The 15702-nt window shown below is 44.1% G+C and overlaps 1 protein-coding gene across 4 annotated transcripts in view; it reads left to right on the top strand.

The window, feature by feature from the left end:
- MTMR10 (myotubularin related protein 10) overlaps positions 1-15118 on the top strand; it is a 45091-nt gene extending 29973 nt beyond the window's left edge. For all 4 annotated transcript variants that reach the window (XM_081227305.1, XM_081227302.1, XM_081227304.1 and 1 more), the window contains 7 exons: positions 2329-2459; positions 3580-3649; positions 4249-4319; positions 8228-8397; positions 9722-9892; positions 11134-11316; positions 12409-15118. In XM_081227305.1, the coding sequence (XP_081083431.1) occupies positions 2329-2459; positions 3580-3649; positions 4249-4319; positions 8228-8397; positions 9722-9892; positions 11134-11316; positions 12409-13005 (1393 nt within the window). In that variant the 3' untranslated portion in view covers positions 13006-15118. The remainder of the gene's footprint in view (positions 1-2328; positions 2460-3579; positions 3650-4248; positions 4320-8227; positions 8398-9721; positions 9893-11133; positions 11317-12408) is intronic.
- The last annotated feature ends 584 nt before the right edge of the window (positions 15119-15702 follow it).

Raw genomic sequence — 15702 nt, 5'->3', positions numbered from 1 at the left:
GTAACCTCCTGACTAGCTGAAGATAGCTGGGAAGCACCGTGTGTTCCATACAAGAATTACTGTGGAGAAAATTGAATATATTAAAATTAACATTTAAGTTATATTAAGTGTAATTTAATACTTTGGCTTATAAGACACTTGAAGATCTTACATTGCTGACACTTTTCTGTAATGTTGCTTCTAACGAACTTTCGAAGTGCAGTGATTTCCAGTTGAGACACTTGAGGACAAATCAGATTTTTCTTGTAGTTCAATGTGTCCTAGGTCTGCCAAGTCACGATAACTAAAAGTGGTGTAATTGGCTACTGTGAGCAAGTTTGCTGTCATCTGCCGAAGTCCCCAGTGACCTCTGTGTTGGTGAAGCAGGAGGCCTTTCTCAGGCGTCCTCACGCAGTGGGCACTGCTGTTGGCCAGGCTCTCCCCGGGCCCCGGCTTCTGCCCCCCTCCACCTCCTGAAGCTCCTTGTCCCCGCTGCACTCCATGCCCCTGCCAGCCCATCCTCCTGTCTCCAGGCACGACTTAGAGCTTGTCTCAGGACACCTCCCCTTCCCATTCCATATTCCATTCTGAAAGACGTTCATCTGTGTCAGTGGCTTTAGTGACTGTCAGATTTATATCTCCAACCTAAATTGACACTTTCCACATGGAGGTCTCAAAGGCCCTTTAAATTCATGTTCAAAACCAAACTCAAGTATATGGGCACCACGCGCCCCCTGCCCCCACCCCACCCCCAGCCTGCTCTCAGGAACCGAGGAGTCATCCCGATGCCTGTCTTTCACTTGCCTTCACGTCCAGTCCGTCGTCAGATTGTGTCCTTCACTTTTCAGAAACCTTGCCCCTCTCCTTCCACGCCAGCTCCACCTCTGCCAGTGTGCTGGAGGGGCCTCGTCCTGCCTCCCGTGTCTCATCCAGGGCCACGCCCTGTCCCTTCTGGGCTCCGGCCGCCCTGGGGTTTTGCTGGTCTTTAGTATCTCCTGACTTTTGGCTGTGCTGCCCCCTCCTCCTGGGCCACCTTCTTCACGCTGGTCCATGAGCAGTCCGCACACGCACAACCACACACACACACCCTGCCACACACACACACACACGCCCTGCCACACACACACACACACACCCATCACTTGGTACTCGCTTGTTTTCTGCACCTGCATTCAGACATCACTTCCTTAAGATAAGCCTTCCCCTGCCTCCCAAATTAGATCTGGCCTCAAGTTACACATTCGCTCTATCACTATAATTTTCTTCTTAACACTTATTTTGGTTTCTCATTGTGCGTGTGTGTTACAGTTTGATTACTGCCTGTCCTTACGAGACCATGAGGTGGCAGAACTGTGTTTTGCACACCATTGTTCAGCTATGTTCAGCACCCAGGAAATACCTGCAATTGAATATTTATTCAATACTTGTCCAGTAAATGAGGAACAAAGGAAAAGATCTGAGAAAACTGGCTCAGAGAGCCTCAGAAACTATGTATCACAGTCTGTTATTGGGACAGCCAGGTCGTCCGTTTTTTCCACAGTGCCATAACTGACAGCCACATTTGCCGAAGCAAATAACTATCAAGTGACCCTCAAATGACCCTTCAGTTTTCTGGAGAGGGTGACTGCAGTCCCACAGGTCCGTATTCTCTTGTGGATTTAGATTTCACTTTAACCACGTTAGTGATTAATGTCCATTCTGTCCTACCTTGTCCTGCCTTGTGGACATGTCGCTGTTAAGTGCTCCGTCAGGAGTGTTGCTATGCAAGGCAAGGCTGCAACACTGTTAACTAGAAAACCTTAGAACCAGTGGCAGTTTTAATTATTTAACTTATTAAGCGAAGAATTACTTTAATTCCCTTTGTTTTTTCAGCTATTCTGTTCTTCATAACTAGGACAGATTCTCTTTGTTGTCCAACCTTACCTCCACCCTTTTTCCCTCAGACACGTCATCATTGCCCCACTGGCCCTCTCCAGGTTTCTCCAACAGCCAGGCTTCTGTTCTACCACAGGACCTTTGCACTAGCAGCCCCTCTGCCTGGAACACTGTCCCCCGTCTTTGCACAGCTCCTGGCCGTTTGGGCTTCAGCTCCGGTATCATCGTCACGGAGGAGCGTTTTCTCACCACGTGACCTGAGCTAGCCTGCATCCACTCTGTTCCATCACCCTCAGCGTTCACCACGGCCTGTCATCTCTCCTCTATCCCCCTCCCCCCCACCAAGAGCACAGACTGCATGTCCCTCTCTCTGTCTCCAGCCCTCAGAGCAGTGCCTGGGCTCACAGCAAGCACTCAAAAAATATGTGTTGAATACATGAATGAGTAGTGACTCAAGGATTTTGTCTTTATTAGGATTTGTAATGCCATAACTAAAAGTCATCCACAGAGAAGTGATGTCTACAAATCAGATTTGGATAAGACCTTGCCCAATATCCAAGAAATACAGGCGGCTTTTGTAAAACTTAAGCAACTGTGTGTTAATGGTAACTTCACTTCTATTTTATATATATGTACATAATGAATGGGTGATTATATGAGGCATTGTATGAGGCATGTCAGGAAAAGTGACATTACTTAAAAATTTAGAAATAGGTATATATTTAAGTAGAGGCTCGTTGAAATATTTGTACAAATTATTGTATGAGAATGTCAGAAGCTCTTAGAAAATGAAGTTTAAGCTGCTTTTAGTTTTGTAGGAAAAGTGTACCAATTAAATCACTTTCCGATCATGAAAGGTCTGGTAGGATACTTCTGTAAAAGTGTCTGCTCAGGAGAACAGCTTACTACCTCCCAGACAAACTTACGAAGACCTTAATGTATTCAGTTACATTTTGAGATACGTGACTTGACATGAATTTCAAACAGAGCCAAGTTATAATCTGTGCAGCCTCAGAGTTCCCATGTGTCTGTTAGAGCAGATGCTTATGGGGTGCTTTCGATGTACCCTGGAGGGATGACTCACTTGAAAGCACCTTTGGTGTGAAGTGTGCACAGAGAGAGCCCCTTGTCACCGGGCTGCAGGACTGGCGCCGGCTTGGAAGGAGAGCTGGGAGGGGGTGTGCTTAAGAAACACAGTGACTGTGTCTTTCAGCCGTTCCGTGAGCAGCATGTGGCTGAAGCGTGAGGCGAGGGGCACCTCGAGACAGGCCAGGACAGGCCCCACCAGGAAGCTGCCCCGTTTCCTGCAGGGGTCAGCCTCCAAGGCCATGAGAACTGGGCACTGGCAGCAGGGAGGGAGGGAGGGGCAGGCCTGCGGTGAGGAAGCTGAGGAGGGGGCCAGGGTCTGTAGCGCTTGCTTAGGGGGCGGAGGCGGGCAGACTCTCCAAGATTTCCTTGGGAGAGCCACAGGGAAGGAGATGGAGGCCTGGGGAACGCTTTGTTTTGTTTCTTATAGAATTGTGACGTGCCTTCTTAAATGTTTTTATGACTAAATGCAAATGCGTAACACTTTCTTAAAGCCAGCTTTTAAATGTTAAAAACTGATGTATCACCTAGCTCTCAATTTGATCATGAAAAGTAAGCTTAAGAAGCCTAAAAGTGTTATATGCCTATATATATGTGTGTGTGTGTTTAATTCTATATGTATAATTATATTAATTACAGAACCATTTGAAGAAACTGAAGAGAAATGGCTGTCTTCACTGGAAAATACACGGTGGTTAGAATATGTAAGGTTTGTACAACTGCTTTCCTTTTCTCTTCTTATTTTGAAATAATTATCGAGTCACAGGAGGTGCAAAAATATTACAGAGCCATGCACTCCTCGCCAGCCCCCCAGTGGCAACGGCTCACATAACTAGACTATGGTTATCAAACCGGGAAACCGACAGTAGTACAAACTACAGTCCTTACCCAGTCTCCCCAGTCTCTATGCGCTCTCATGTGTGTTTCTGTGCAGTTTTACCGTGTGTAGATTCACGTGACCACCAGCACAGGCAGGATGCAGAGCTGCTCCGTCACCAAGGCTCCCACCCCCAGCCCCAGCATCTCCATCCCCATCCCCTGGGAACCACTGATCTCTTCCCCGTCTCTATAGTTCGGTGATGTCAAGAATGTCATGTAAATCAACAAAGGTTAATGAATTTCCCTGATACAAAAATCAAACTGTACTCTGTTGATGAATCGTATAAATACTGAAGAAATTCCAAAAGGTTATAGAGAATATAAACATGTATCGTGAAAGATCAGATTTGCTTGACTTCATGTACTTTAAAAAATATATTCGTAGTGGAAATTTGGTTTTTAACAGTATTTTTCCGTTTCTCTTTCCAGGGCATTCCTTAAACATTCAGCAGAACTTGTGTATATGCTGGAAAGCAAGCGTCTGTCTGTAGTCTTACAAGGTAATTCATTACTGACAACACTGGTCCCCCGGCCAGCCATCTTGACTGGAGATCCACACCCAAGTAATTACATGCATCTTAGCCATCTCCTACTTACTGCATGCCACCAGATAGATACACTACAGATCCCGCACATTATTAAACAGTGGCACAAAGACCTCAGACAGAAGAACATAAAGGAGTCAGACTTTCTGCCCTGTGTTAAATCTGCCTTCCTGTATTATGGCAAGGGTGGGTCACAGCCCTCACTGGATTCAGACAGAGTATTAATCTCGGCAGAGCATCCTTTCTCTCTAATCTTGCTATCTTTCTGATTCATACAAATTTTAGTTGAAATGCCTCTGGCTCATGCTAGATTGTGACTTTAAAGAAACAATTTGGGGCTTCCCTGGTGGCGCAGTGGTTGAGAGTCCGCCTGCCGATGCGGGGGACACGGGTTCGTGCCCCGGTCTGGGAATATCCCACGTGCCGCGGAGCGGCTGGGCGCGTGAGCCATGGCCGCTGAGCCTGTGCGTCTGGAGCCTGTGCTCCGCAGCGGGAGAGGCCACAACAGTGAGAGGCCCGTGTACCGCAAAAAAAAAAAAAAAAAAAAAAAGAAAGAAACAATTTGGTATCAAGAAATGGACTGAACTGAGTAGCCAGCAACGTGAATTTTGTCTAGTGTTTGGTAGGAATAGATGGCAATAAAAAAAAAAATCAGTTAAGCAAAGAATAATTGTATATTAAATACCTTTACAGCTAATAGCATTTTTAAGCTTACGGATAAAGTTTAATAAACCACAAGCTACCTGATTTTATAATATATTCATGCATAGTTCATGAATATGCTGTGCTGAAGCTTACAGAAGTATTTTTACCAACTGTCAAATTCAACTGACTTTAACAAAGTAAAGTGACCAGCCTTAGGGGGAAAAGAAGAAGAGTAAGTCACTGTTTCCAGTAATCCTTAGCTCACGCCGGCAGCACGTATATAATTCACAGACGCATGGAGAGCCAGCCATTGAGAACCCGCACCTCTCGCAGACAGTGGTGTTCTCATCCTGTTCCAGGACGCTACTTAGCACACTTCTTCATGCATTTGTTGCCATGTAGAATGCCTCAGAAGAGATACTGAGCCTGCATTTTACTAATACTTTATTTCAGAATGTGTTTTCTAAACAGTTTGAGGTATAGTGTACATACTATAAAATGCACCTGTTCTGAATGTGCAATTCAATAATTTTTAGTAAACGGAGTCCAGTTTTAGAAATTTTCCATCACCCCGAAAAGATTCCTTGTGTCCCAACCCCAGGCAACCACTAATCTGCTTTCTGTCTCTCTAGATTTGCTTTTTCTGGATGTTTCATAAAAATGGAATCATGTAGTATGTGGTCTTTTGCCTCTGGCTTCTTTCATTTCACATACATGTTTTTGAAGCTCGTTCATGTAGCATGTCTCAGCAGTTTGCTCCTTTTTATTTCTGAATAGTGTACCATTGTTGTAAGTACCACATTTTATTTATCCATTTACTTGTTGGTGGACATTTGGATTGCTTCCACTTTCTGGCTGTTATGAATTATGCTGCTTTTAACAGTCACATAAAAGTCTTTGTGGGGACATATGTTTTTCTTTATTTTGGGTAGATACCTAGAAGTAGAATTGTTGAGTTTTATGGTACATTTATGTTCAGCTTTGTAAGAAACTGCCAGAGTGTGTTCTAAAGTGACTGTACCCTATTCCCCTTCCCCTCAGCACTGTGTGAGGGTTTGTTTCTGCACCTCATCGTCTGCTGTTAGGAGTGCAGTCATTCTAGTAAGTGTGAAGTGGGAGTTCATTGCAATTTTTATGTGCATTTCCCTAATGCATATCATGTGCTGATTGGCCGTTCGTGTATTGACTTTGGTGAAATACCAAATCGTTTGTCTGTTCTTCAGTTAGGTGGTTTTATCATTGAGTTCAAAGAATTCTTTACAATTCTAGATACAGGTTCTTTGTATCTTTATAAGATTTTCAAATATTTTCTCCTAGTCTGTGGTTTGTCTTTTCACTTTCTTGATGACTTTTGAAGCACAAATTTTGAAATTTTGATGAAGTCCAGTTTATCCATTTTTTCTTTTATGAATCACTTCTTTGGTGCTATATGTAAGAACTGTTTGCCTAATTCAAGGTTATGAAGACTTTCTCCCATGTTTTATTCTGTAAACATTTTATAGTTGTAGCTCTTACATTTAGGCCTATGATTCACTTTGAATGAATTTTTGTGTATGATGTGAGGTAAAGGTCTATATTCATTTTTTTTGCATGTGTGTTTATTGAATTGTCCCAGCACCATTTATTGAAAAGACTGTTCTTTCTCTGTTGACATGCCTTGGCAAAAGTCTGCTGATTGGCTCTTTACTTTTGGACTCTCAGTTTTATTCCATTAATCTTTATGTCTGTCCGTATGCCAGTACCACATTATCTTGAGTGCTGTAGCTTTAGAGTATGTTTTCAAATTAGGACATATAAGTCCTCCAACTTTGTTTTCAAATTGTTTTGCTAATTCTAGGTCCTTTGCATTTCTGTATAACTTCTAGGATCAGCAAGAAATCCTGTTGGGATTTTGATAGGAATATGTTGAACCTGTAGATTGGGAAGAATGCCATCTTAACAATATTCAATCTGCCAATCCATGAAATGAATATCTCTCCATTTATTTAGGTTTTCTTTCATGTCATGTCAGCAATGTTTTATAAGTTTTTAGTGTACAACTCTGGCACTTATTTTGTTAAATCTCCCTGTAAGTATTTTCTTTTTGATGGTATTGTGAATACAGTTGTTTTCTTAATTTCATTTTCAAGTTTTTTGTGTACTCCTTGTGATTGTGTATAGAATTCCTGCAACCTTAACTAAACTCATTCATTAGTTCTAGTAGTCATTTGTGGATTCCTTAGGGTTTTTTTTACATACACACACGTGTTGTCTGCAGACACAGTTACTGCTTTTTCCTCTCAAGTCTGGATGCCTTTGATTTCTTCTTCCTGCCTAACTTCCCTGTGTAAGCTTCCAGGACAATGTGCAGTAGAAGTGACAAGAGCAAACGTCCTTGTCTTGTTGCCCATCTTAGGAGGAAAGCATCCAGGCTTTCACTAATAAGAATGATGTTAGTTGTAGGTTTTTGTAGATTCCTCTTATGGGCTTGATATTCCCTTCTATTCCTAGTTTGGTAAGATTTTTTATCCAGAATGAATGTTGGATTTTCATCACACAGATGCTTTTTATTTATCTAATGTGATGATTGTGTTACTTTTGTCCTTTATTTTTTTATTACAGTGTGTTACTTTGTCAGATGTTAAACCAACGTTGCATTCTTAGGATAAATTCTTACATTCCTGAGATAATTTGATGACTTTTACATCTAATCATAAGGGATATTATTTGATAGTTTTCTTCTGATTTCTTTGACTGGCTTTGATATCAGAGAATTACTGGCCTCATTAAAAAGGACACTAGCTACAAAAGATGCGAGGGAAATATTTGCCACCATTTTGGATGATGGTGGACAATTCCATTTCTCTCATTCACCTCTGAGTCACCATATGAAGCTGTCAGTAGAAAGACTGCATGATATTTAATATCCTTGGCACAGAAATAGAATAGACTCTGGAAAGATTTCTACCACAAATCATGTAAATGTAAAAAGTATGAGAGATATGCTTCTAATTATCTAGAAAACATTCATATATAAAAAGCCACCTCCTCATTAAACATTACTTTAGTTGATCAAAAGTTTATAATGTTTTAGAGTGGCTGGGCCTGAATAAAATTTCCTAACATGGGTGATTTTGAAGGCCGCCCAGGCACAGAACACTGAAGTATATACTTTGCCTTTCCTTCCTCTCTTAGCATTTTTCTATGTACTAATCATTTTCTTTCCATCTTATTGACAGAGGAGGAGGGAAGAGACTTGAGCTGTATTGTAGCTTCTCTTGTTCAAGTGATGCTGGATCCCTATTTTAGGACAATCACTGGATTTCAGAGTCTGATACAGAAAGAGTGGGTCATGGCAGGATATCCATTCCTGGACAGATGCAACCACTTAAAGAGATCGGAGAAAGAGGTAACAAAACTTTCATGCCTATTATCCGTCCTTCCGTGTACACAGGATAAAACCTTTTGTTATATGAAGAGGTGCTCCATCCGTAAAGAGATGAGGAGACTTTTAAAATATTGCCTTCAGTACATCTTAGCTTCTTGGGCCAAGACTGACTCATGGATTAGAGTCCAAGTTGAGGTACTTATGAAGATTCTCATAACTATATAGATAAAACTCTTAAAAAGTTGCCCGTTGGGCTTCCCTGGTGGTGCAGTGGTTGAGAGTCCGCCTGCCGATGCAGGGGACACGGGTTCATGCCCGGTCCAGGAGGATCCCACATGCCGCGGAGCGGCTGGGCCCGTGAGCCATGGCCGCTGAGCCTGTGCGTCCGGAGCCTGTGCTCCGCAACAGGAGAGGCCACAACAGTGAGAGGCCTGCGTACCACAAAAAAAAAAAAAAAAGTTGCCTGTTGAATTTCTCTAAGTTGAAAACTGCTTTAAGAAATGTTGCATTAACACTTTTGCAAGCAGACAACAAGCATGTTAGATATTTTGAAAAATCAGCTTTGGAATATCATAGTTTCTTAAAATGGGGCACGTACGTTAAGAATGGCAAGTTGAGGGGGCATCTTTGTAAGAGCTGTGGGGTTGGTGGCTGCATGGGGTCCTAGTGGAGCTGTGACAGGCCCTGCAGGTGTCTTGTGGTCAGGGTGGCTCCCAAGAGCACACTTTGACTCGTGCTGTCTCGTGTAAAACAGTCTCTGTCATCTGAGGAAACCTCAACAGTGAATGCTTCACTTCTGAAACGCTAGGACTCAGGGAAGCACTGGGCAGGATGCAGTAGCTGTCACAGTAGCTGTCGTAAGCTGCTGTACTTGGGGGTGCACCACGTGACCAGCTGTTTTCTGAAACTCCGAGAAGGTTTCCAGATGCTGAGTCTGCAGGGTCCACCGAAGAGTTGTTTCTTGGCCTTGGGGTTTTTTGGTTTTTTGTTTTGTTTTAAACGTTCTAAAGAATTGCTTCCAGGATCAGCTGGAACACGTGAAACACGTATTTCACGGTCCTCCATTCACATGGCCACACCCTGCCCGTCTGTTGACTTTGCCACTTCAGCTTGGTGGACTTGGCAGGCAGAGGAGGGCTGTGATGCGTCCCAGGCCAGCCTAGTTCTTAGGTTAGACATGGCCGTCTAATGTGCTCACGTACCCTTCGCTCAGCTTTGGAGCCAAGTGCTCAGGCCTCGCTGTTTCCTTATTAATCTCTTCCTTCATATCAGCAAGAGGTTTGGAAATAGATGTGGACACTGAAGGGCAGCATTGAGTAATCCCGTTTCCACGTGTGTCTGCCAGGCTCCTGTGTTCCTGCTGTTCCTGGACGCCACGTGGCAGCTGCAGGAGCAGTGCCCAGCGGCTTTCGAGTTCTCCGAGACCTACCTGGCGGTGCTGCACGACAGCACCCGTGTGGCCCTGTTCGGCACCTTCCTCTTCAACTCCCCGCACCAGCGCGTGCAGCAGAGCTCGGTGAGTGGCGCCTGCCGTGGCCAGGGCGAACTGCTTTATTGAGGTAGCGTCGAAGTACAATCAGCTGTGTGTTTAAACTGTCTTAGCTACCATTTTAAGCGGTCATTTCTGAAGGAATTATTTATAGATGGTTAAAAATCCAGGAACTTGAACTTGTTTCATTTTTATCAGTGAGCATTTTATGTATTTCTCTCTGATGTTTATTGTTCATAATAAGCCAATTGAAAGACGTAAATCATTTTAACTGCCGTAAATGTCGTGCTTTTGTATTTATATTTTCACATTGGGGCTGTCTGAATGGGTAATGGATAAGATGCTGTTTGAGGACATTTGTTTCCTAGGTCAGTAGAATAAAAGTTGTACAAAGCAAATTATTTTTCTTCAAGAGTCCTGTGGAGAAGAATTTGAGAGAGGAAATGCAGGCGTGACGTGAGACTGCGGTTCTCTCTGGGCGCTGCTTACTGGATGTGCTCAGACCCTCATGCCGTGTGGCAGTCACTTTTACGTTAGGACCATTGGTTTCTAGTCCCAATTCCTTGACTGAGAGGAAGAACCATGAGTAAGGAGAGCCTCAAGCCAAACTTGAAACTACCTATAGCTTCTGGTTGCCCCTGGTGGAACCTTCCGGAACCACAAGTTCTGTCTCACCCACATCTGGAGCAATGGGTGTAGACAACAAATGCTGTAGTGACCACTGAGAGAGACAGAAAGGACAGCTCTCGTGGGCCTTCAGGAAGACTTTGGTGGAAGCGGGGCTGCCCTCACAGTGAGCTGTGGGATCCTCAGGCTCGGGTCTGGGAAGGTGCTGAGCCTGGATTCCTCATCCATGAAACTGCTTCATCAAATCAACAGTAGAGCAGACATTCTGTGAGCTGAAGCATCATGCAGAGCATCCTGAAGAAATGCATTGTTCAGGATTGGGGGTGTGGATGTATAAGGAGATGGATTTATTCAGGCCGTGGCACCAGGGAGAACTCCATTCACGAGTCATACTCACCAACACACTCATCGCCCAGGGGCCCAGCTCCCCTCGTGGTTCAGGGGTCCACGCGCTCCTCCGTGCGAGGCGCCAGGAATGTCTGTTCTCGGGAAGCGGAGCATGCTGCTCCAGTGGGATTGGAGTCGCTCTCGTTCAGAAAAGTTCATTTGTATGATGATGATTGACCGTCAGAAATGAATTTACTATGAGAAAATCTTAGTTTGGCATCTTTTCACAAATGTTCAAATATTTTATTTTGCAGGAATTTGCTATAAGCAAAAATATCCAATTGGGTGATGAAAAGGGTTTAAAATTCCCCTCAGTTTGGGACTGGTCTCTTCAGTTTACAGCAAAGGATCGCACCCTTTTCCACAACCCCTTTTACATTGGAAAGAGCACGCCTTGTGTACAAAACGGTTCTGTGAAGTCTTTTAAACGGACAAAGGTAAGTTACAGAAATGCACTAACAGTAAAAAACCTGGTATTTGCTCACACATAACCAAAAACATCTTTTTCAGAACAGAGTATTAAAAGTCCAGTCATTTCCCATGACAGCATTGCCAGTGCAGGTTTGGAGGGGTCATTCACTTTCTCACTCAGATGACCCCACCCCGACTTTTCATCTTGCTGTCTGAGGTCCACACAGCGCTGGTCGTCATCTCAAGAGTCAGCAGTTGCAGCCCTGTACCCAGGGCCCTGCTCCTGAAGCCCGTCCGCTCAGCCTGTTCTAGAATCAGCAGGTCTAGCTTTTTTCTGACCAGAAATCTGAGAAATTCACACTTAGCAAATTATAGGCAGACCTCGTTTTACTGCACTTGCTTTATTGCACTTTGCGGATACTGCATTTTTTACAAATTGAAGGTTCGTGCAAACCCTGCGTTGAGTTCGTCCGTCGGTGCCATCTTTCCAGCAGTATTTGTTCACTTTGTGTCTCTGTGCCACATTTTGGTAATTCTCACAATATTTCAAGTTTTTTCATAATTATTATATTAGTGATGGTGATCTGTGATCAATGATCTTTAAAATTGCTATTGAAAAAAGATTACAACTCGCTGAGGGCTCAGATGATGGTTCGTATTTTTTAGCAATAAAGTGCTTAAATTAAGGTATGTACATAGTTTTTTTTAGACATAATGCTATTGCACACTTAATAGATTACAGTATATTGGAAACGTAACTTACGTATGCACTGGGAAACCAAAAACTTCGTGTGACTTGCTTTATTGCGATACTCGCTTTACTCCGGTGTCTGGAACCGAACCCACTGTATCTCTGAGGTCTGCCTATAATGGATAGGATATATCTCCCCCCACCCCCATGCAGGCTACAGCCTAGGCAGAATCAAGGCCTAAAAGTGTTAAACTCCAGTGGAGGAGGATTGGAATAAGTATTACCAGGGAAGGAACAAAATATCCTTTAAGGTTGAAATTCTACCAGTTTTTCCTAATACCGAGTCTATATTTACCATTACACTTCTACTGTCTTTCTAAAAACGGAAGCTCCAGGAAAATAATGCTAAAATCTCTCTTCTGTACAGAAAAGCTACAGCTCCACACTAAGAGGAATGCCAGCTTCCTTAAAGAATGGAATCATCAGTGACCAAGAGTTACTTCCCAGGAGAAATTCATTAATATTAAAAGTAAAGCCGGACCCCCCTGAGCAGAGCGACAGCCAGGACAGGGGTGCGGAGCAGTACTTCCGAGAGTGGTTCTCCAAGCCGGCCGACCTGCACGGGGTGATTCTGCCGCTTCTGTCTGGAATGCACATCAAACTGTGGAAACTCTGCTACTTCCGCTGGGTCCCCGAGGCCCAGATCCAGCGCGGGGGCTTCATCACGGCCTTCCACAAGGTCTCCCTGCTGGCGGACGAGGTGGACGTGCTGAGCAGGGCGCTGCGGCAGCCCCAGGGCAGCGCCCTGGAAGCCCCCTGCCCCGAGCTGGTCCAGAGCAGGCTGTACTTCCGCGCTGGCGGCCCGCACGACGCCCCGGGGACACCGGACTTCCTCTCGTCCTCGTTCCCCTTTTCCCCAGTGGGCAATCTGTGCAGACGGAGCATTTCAGGGACACCGCTAGGCAAGTTTTTAAGTGGGGCCAAAATATGGTTATCTACTGAGACACTAGCAAATGAAGACTGAGGCGGAGTGGCTTTCTGAACGTCCTGAGGGAGCGAGAGAACTTCTCTGAAGTAAAACTGCTGGCCGAGGCGTTTGAAGCTCTAATCGTTCTATACGTAAGAATAACAGTTGAAATTTGCACTAATACTTTAAAACATGTTGAATTATGCTTCCTTCACAATATTTTTAAAAGATAGGCATAACTTTCGTTATTTATGTCCTCTTTCTATCATTCTAGGTCTGGCTCATTTTTAGATCATTTGCAGGCAGACATTCCCACGACCTTATTACTGTGGTCAAACTAATCAGGTTTTGTCTGCGACATTTATTTTGTCCACATCCATTTTTCCAGCCACCTTCTAAAGGTTCCCTGATCCTCAGCTGGATTAGCAGCCCAGAGAAGCAGACATCAGGAGAGTTAAGAAATTAGTGTTTAGTATATTTTCAAGAAGCATCCAGTAAACCCCCCGTGGGCGTTAGTAGGTATTTGTGTATTTATCTGGTCACTTTCTATTATCTCTAGTTGAGCTCACCTGAGAGTTGTGTGTTCTCACACTGTAATTTATTTTAGATCACTTTGGGACCGTAGATCACTGTTTTAAAATCATGAGTTTCCTTAGGACTAACTTTAAAATGATATGCACTGTTGACTTTAAAAGGATTTGCTATAGATAATTAATTAAATTTAGAAGTGCCTTTGACATTAATATTAAGATATGAAGAACACAGAGTAAAACAGAATTTGTTTTCTAAATTAGGGTGTCAAAGTCCCCCTGCACATTGGAAAGAGGCTGGTCACACTCAGCATCGTACCGACAGCCGGGGGTCCCCAGAGGCACACATCCCTCTGAAAGTCACCGAACACAGTGGGTGTGAGGCAGGGTCCGGGTCGGTGCGGCAGCATCCCTGACACCCACCCTCAAAGTAGAGGCCCCGTCAGAGTCCAGTGGGGGGCACTCCTGGGGGCAATCAGTGATGAGGTCTTGAGTCAGGTCACCTGAGTGCTTAGTGCTTAGGAAGGGAGGACAGGAGAGTAACAACAGACTTCTCTCAAAATACTGCCACTGAGGGGCTTCCCTGGTGGCGCAGTGGTTGAGACTCCGCCTGCCGATGCAGGGGACACGGGTTCGTGCCCCGGTCCGGGAAGATCCCACATGCCGTGGAGCGGCTGGGCCTGTGAGCCATGGCCGCTGAGCCTGCGCGTCCGGAGCCTGTGCTCCGCAACGGGAGAGGCCACAGCAGTGAGAGGCCCGTGTACCGCAAAAAAAAAAAAAAAATACTGCCACTGTACCAAATGGTGAGAGCACCCCGCCCCACCCAACCTATGACAGGTGTGCTCTCGTCTCAAATTCCCGTTTTCAGGTTGTGTCACAAGAACCGAGCCAAAGCTGTGGGCCAGAGCTGGAGCTTACTGTGGCCATGCCAGTCACAGCCTCCCCCTGACACCCCTCACTTCTGTGTAAAAGATGGATGTCTTCAATGTAGCTGTTATTTAGAGTTTCTTAAACTGCCATCTTAAGCTTTTTAAAAAACGTTTATAGTAAAGTACCTAGTTAGCTTATGTCCTTTTCTAAAACAAGTTTTTTCAAAACAGTGTGTTTTAACCTTTATATGTAACAAATAGATGTTTCTATTTGAATTATTTGCCTTTTAAAAATGGTTGGATAATGTCTCTGAACTTACAGGGACAGAAGTTCCTATGCAGTCTTAAGAAATCCATCATGTGGATAAACCCAGTGTTTTGCCAACTTGTCTAGAAAGTAAGGGCTTAGTTTATATAAATAGCACTGTTGCCATTAAACGTTTTAAAGTCCTTGATTGGAAACCAGCTCCGGTGCCCTGAAAACCCCACAGCATATCCTGCCACTGGAAGTGTAATAATTCTTCTTCCTTTTTCATTAGGCTGCTTTTTTATTATTACAAATTGTTCTAAATTTGTTATTGTTTTTTTGGGTTGAGCATTTACTTCTTTATATCTTTCTTCCCTCTCACATTTATTTTAACCCTTTTAGTAATTTTTTTGGGTTAACTTGCAAGTTTAAAAATATTAGGTACTATTAATACTGTTTTAAAATAGAAAATGTGCATATTTTTGTACGATAATCAAATGTAGTAAAATATAGTTTTTTTTTTTTTTTTTTTTTTTTTTTTTTTTTGCGGTATGCGGGCCTCTCACTGTTGTGGCCTCTCCCATTGCAGAGCACAAGCTCCGGACGCGCAGGCTCAGCGGCCATGGCTCACGGGCCTAGCTGCTCCGTGTCATGTGGGATCTTCCCAGACCGGGGCACGAACCCGCATCCCCTGCATCGGCAGGCGGACTCTCAACCACTGCGCCACCAGGGAAGCCCAGTAAAATATAGTTTTTTGTTTTATTTTTGCTGAACAGTTGTTATATAATGATTATTGTGCCACAGCTTTATCGTGCATAATATGAAAAACAACTATTACAGCCTTGAGTCCTGGCCCCTGCAGAGCTGCCTGGCACCGCTCCTGGCACGGAGGACGTGTGGGGACAGAGTCTGAATGTGGTTCTGGATGCGGACACAGAGCCTGTGCTGATAGAGGGCCACACAGGCGTCAGGCAGCTCCGGACTCGCTAGGATCTGACTTAAAGGTGTACCACGTCTTACTGTTGTTTTGTGATGGAAACCAATTTTAAAACCAAATATTTCTAACTTTATTTAAGAAAGTATATTAATCTGTGCTAACAGAGGATGA

This window comes from Mesoplodon bidens (assembly GCF_964165515.1).
Source record: "Mesoplodon bidens genome assembly, chromosome: 3".
Classification (NCBI taxonomy): domain Eukaryota; kingdom Metazoa; phylum Chordata; class Mammalia; order Artiodactyla; family Ziphiidae; genus Mesoplodon; species Mesoplodon bidens.
Note: the sequence above shows the minus strand (reverse complement) of the source record. Positions and strands in the feature narration are given on the sequence as shown.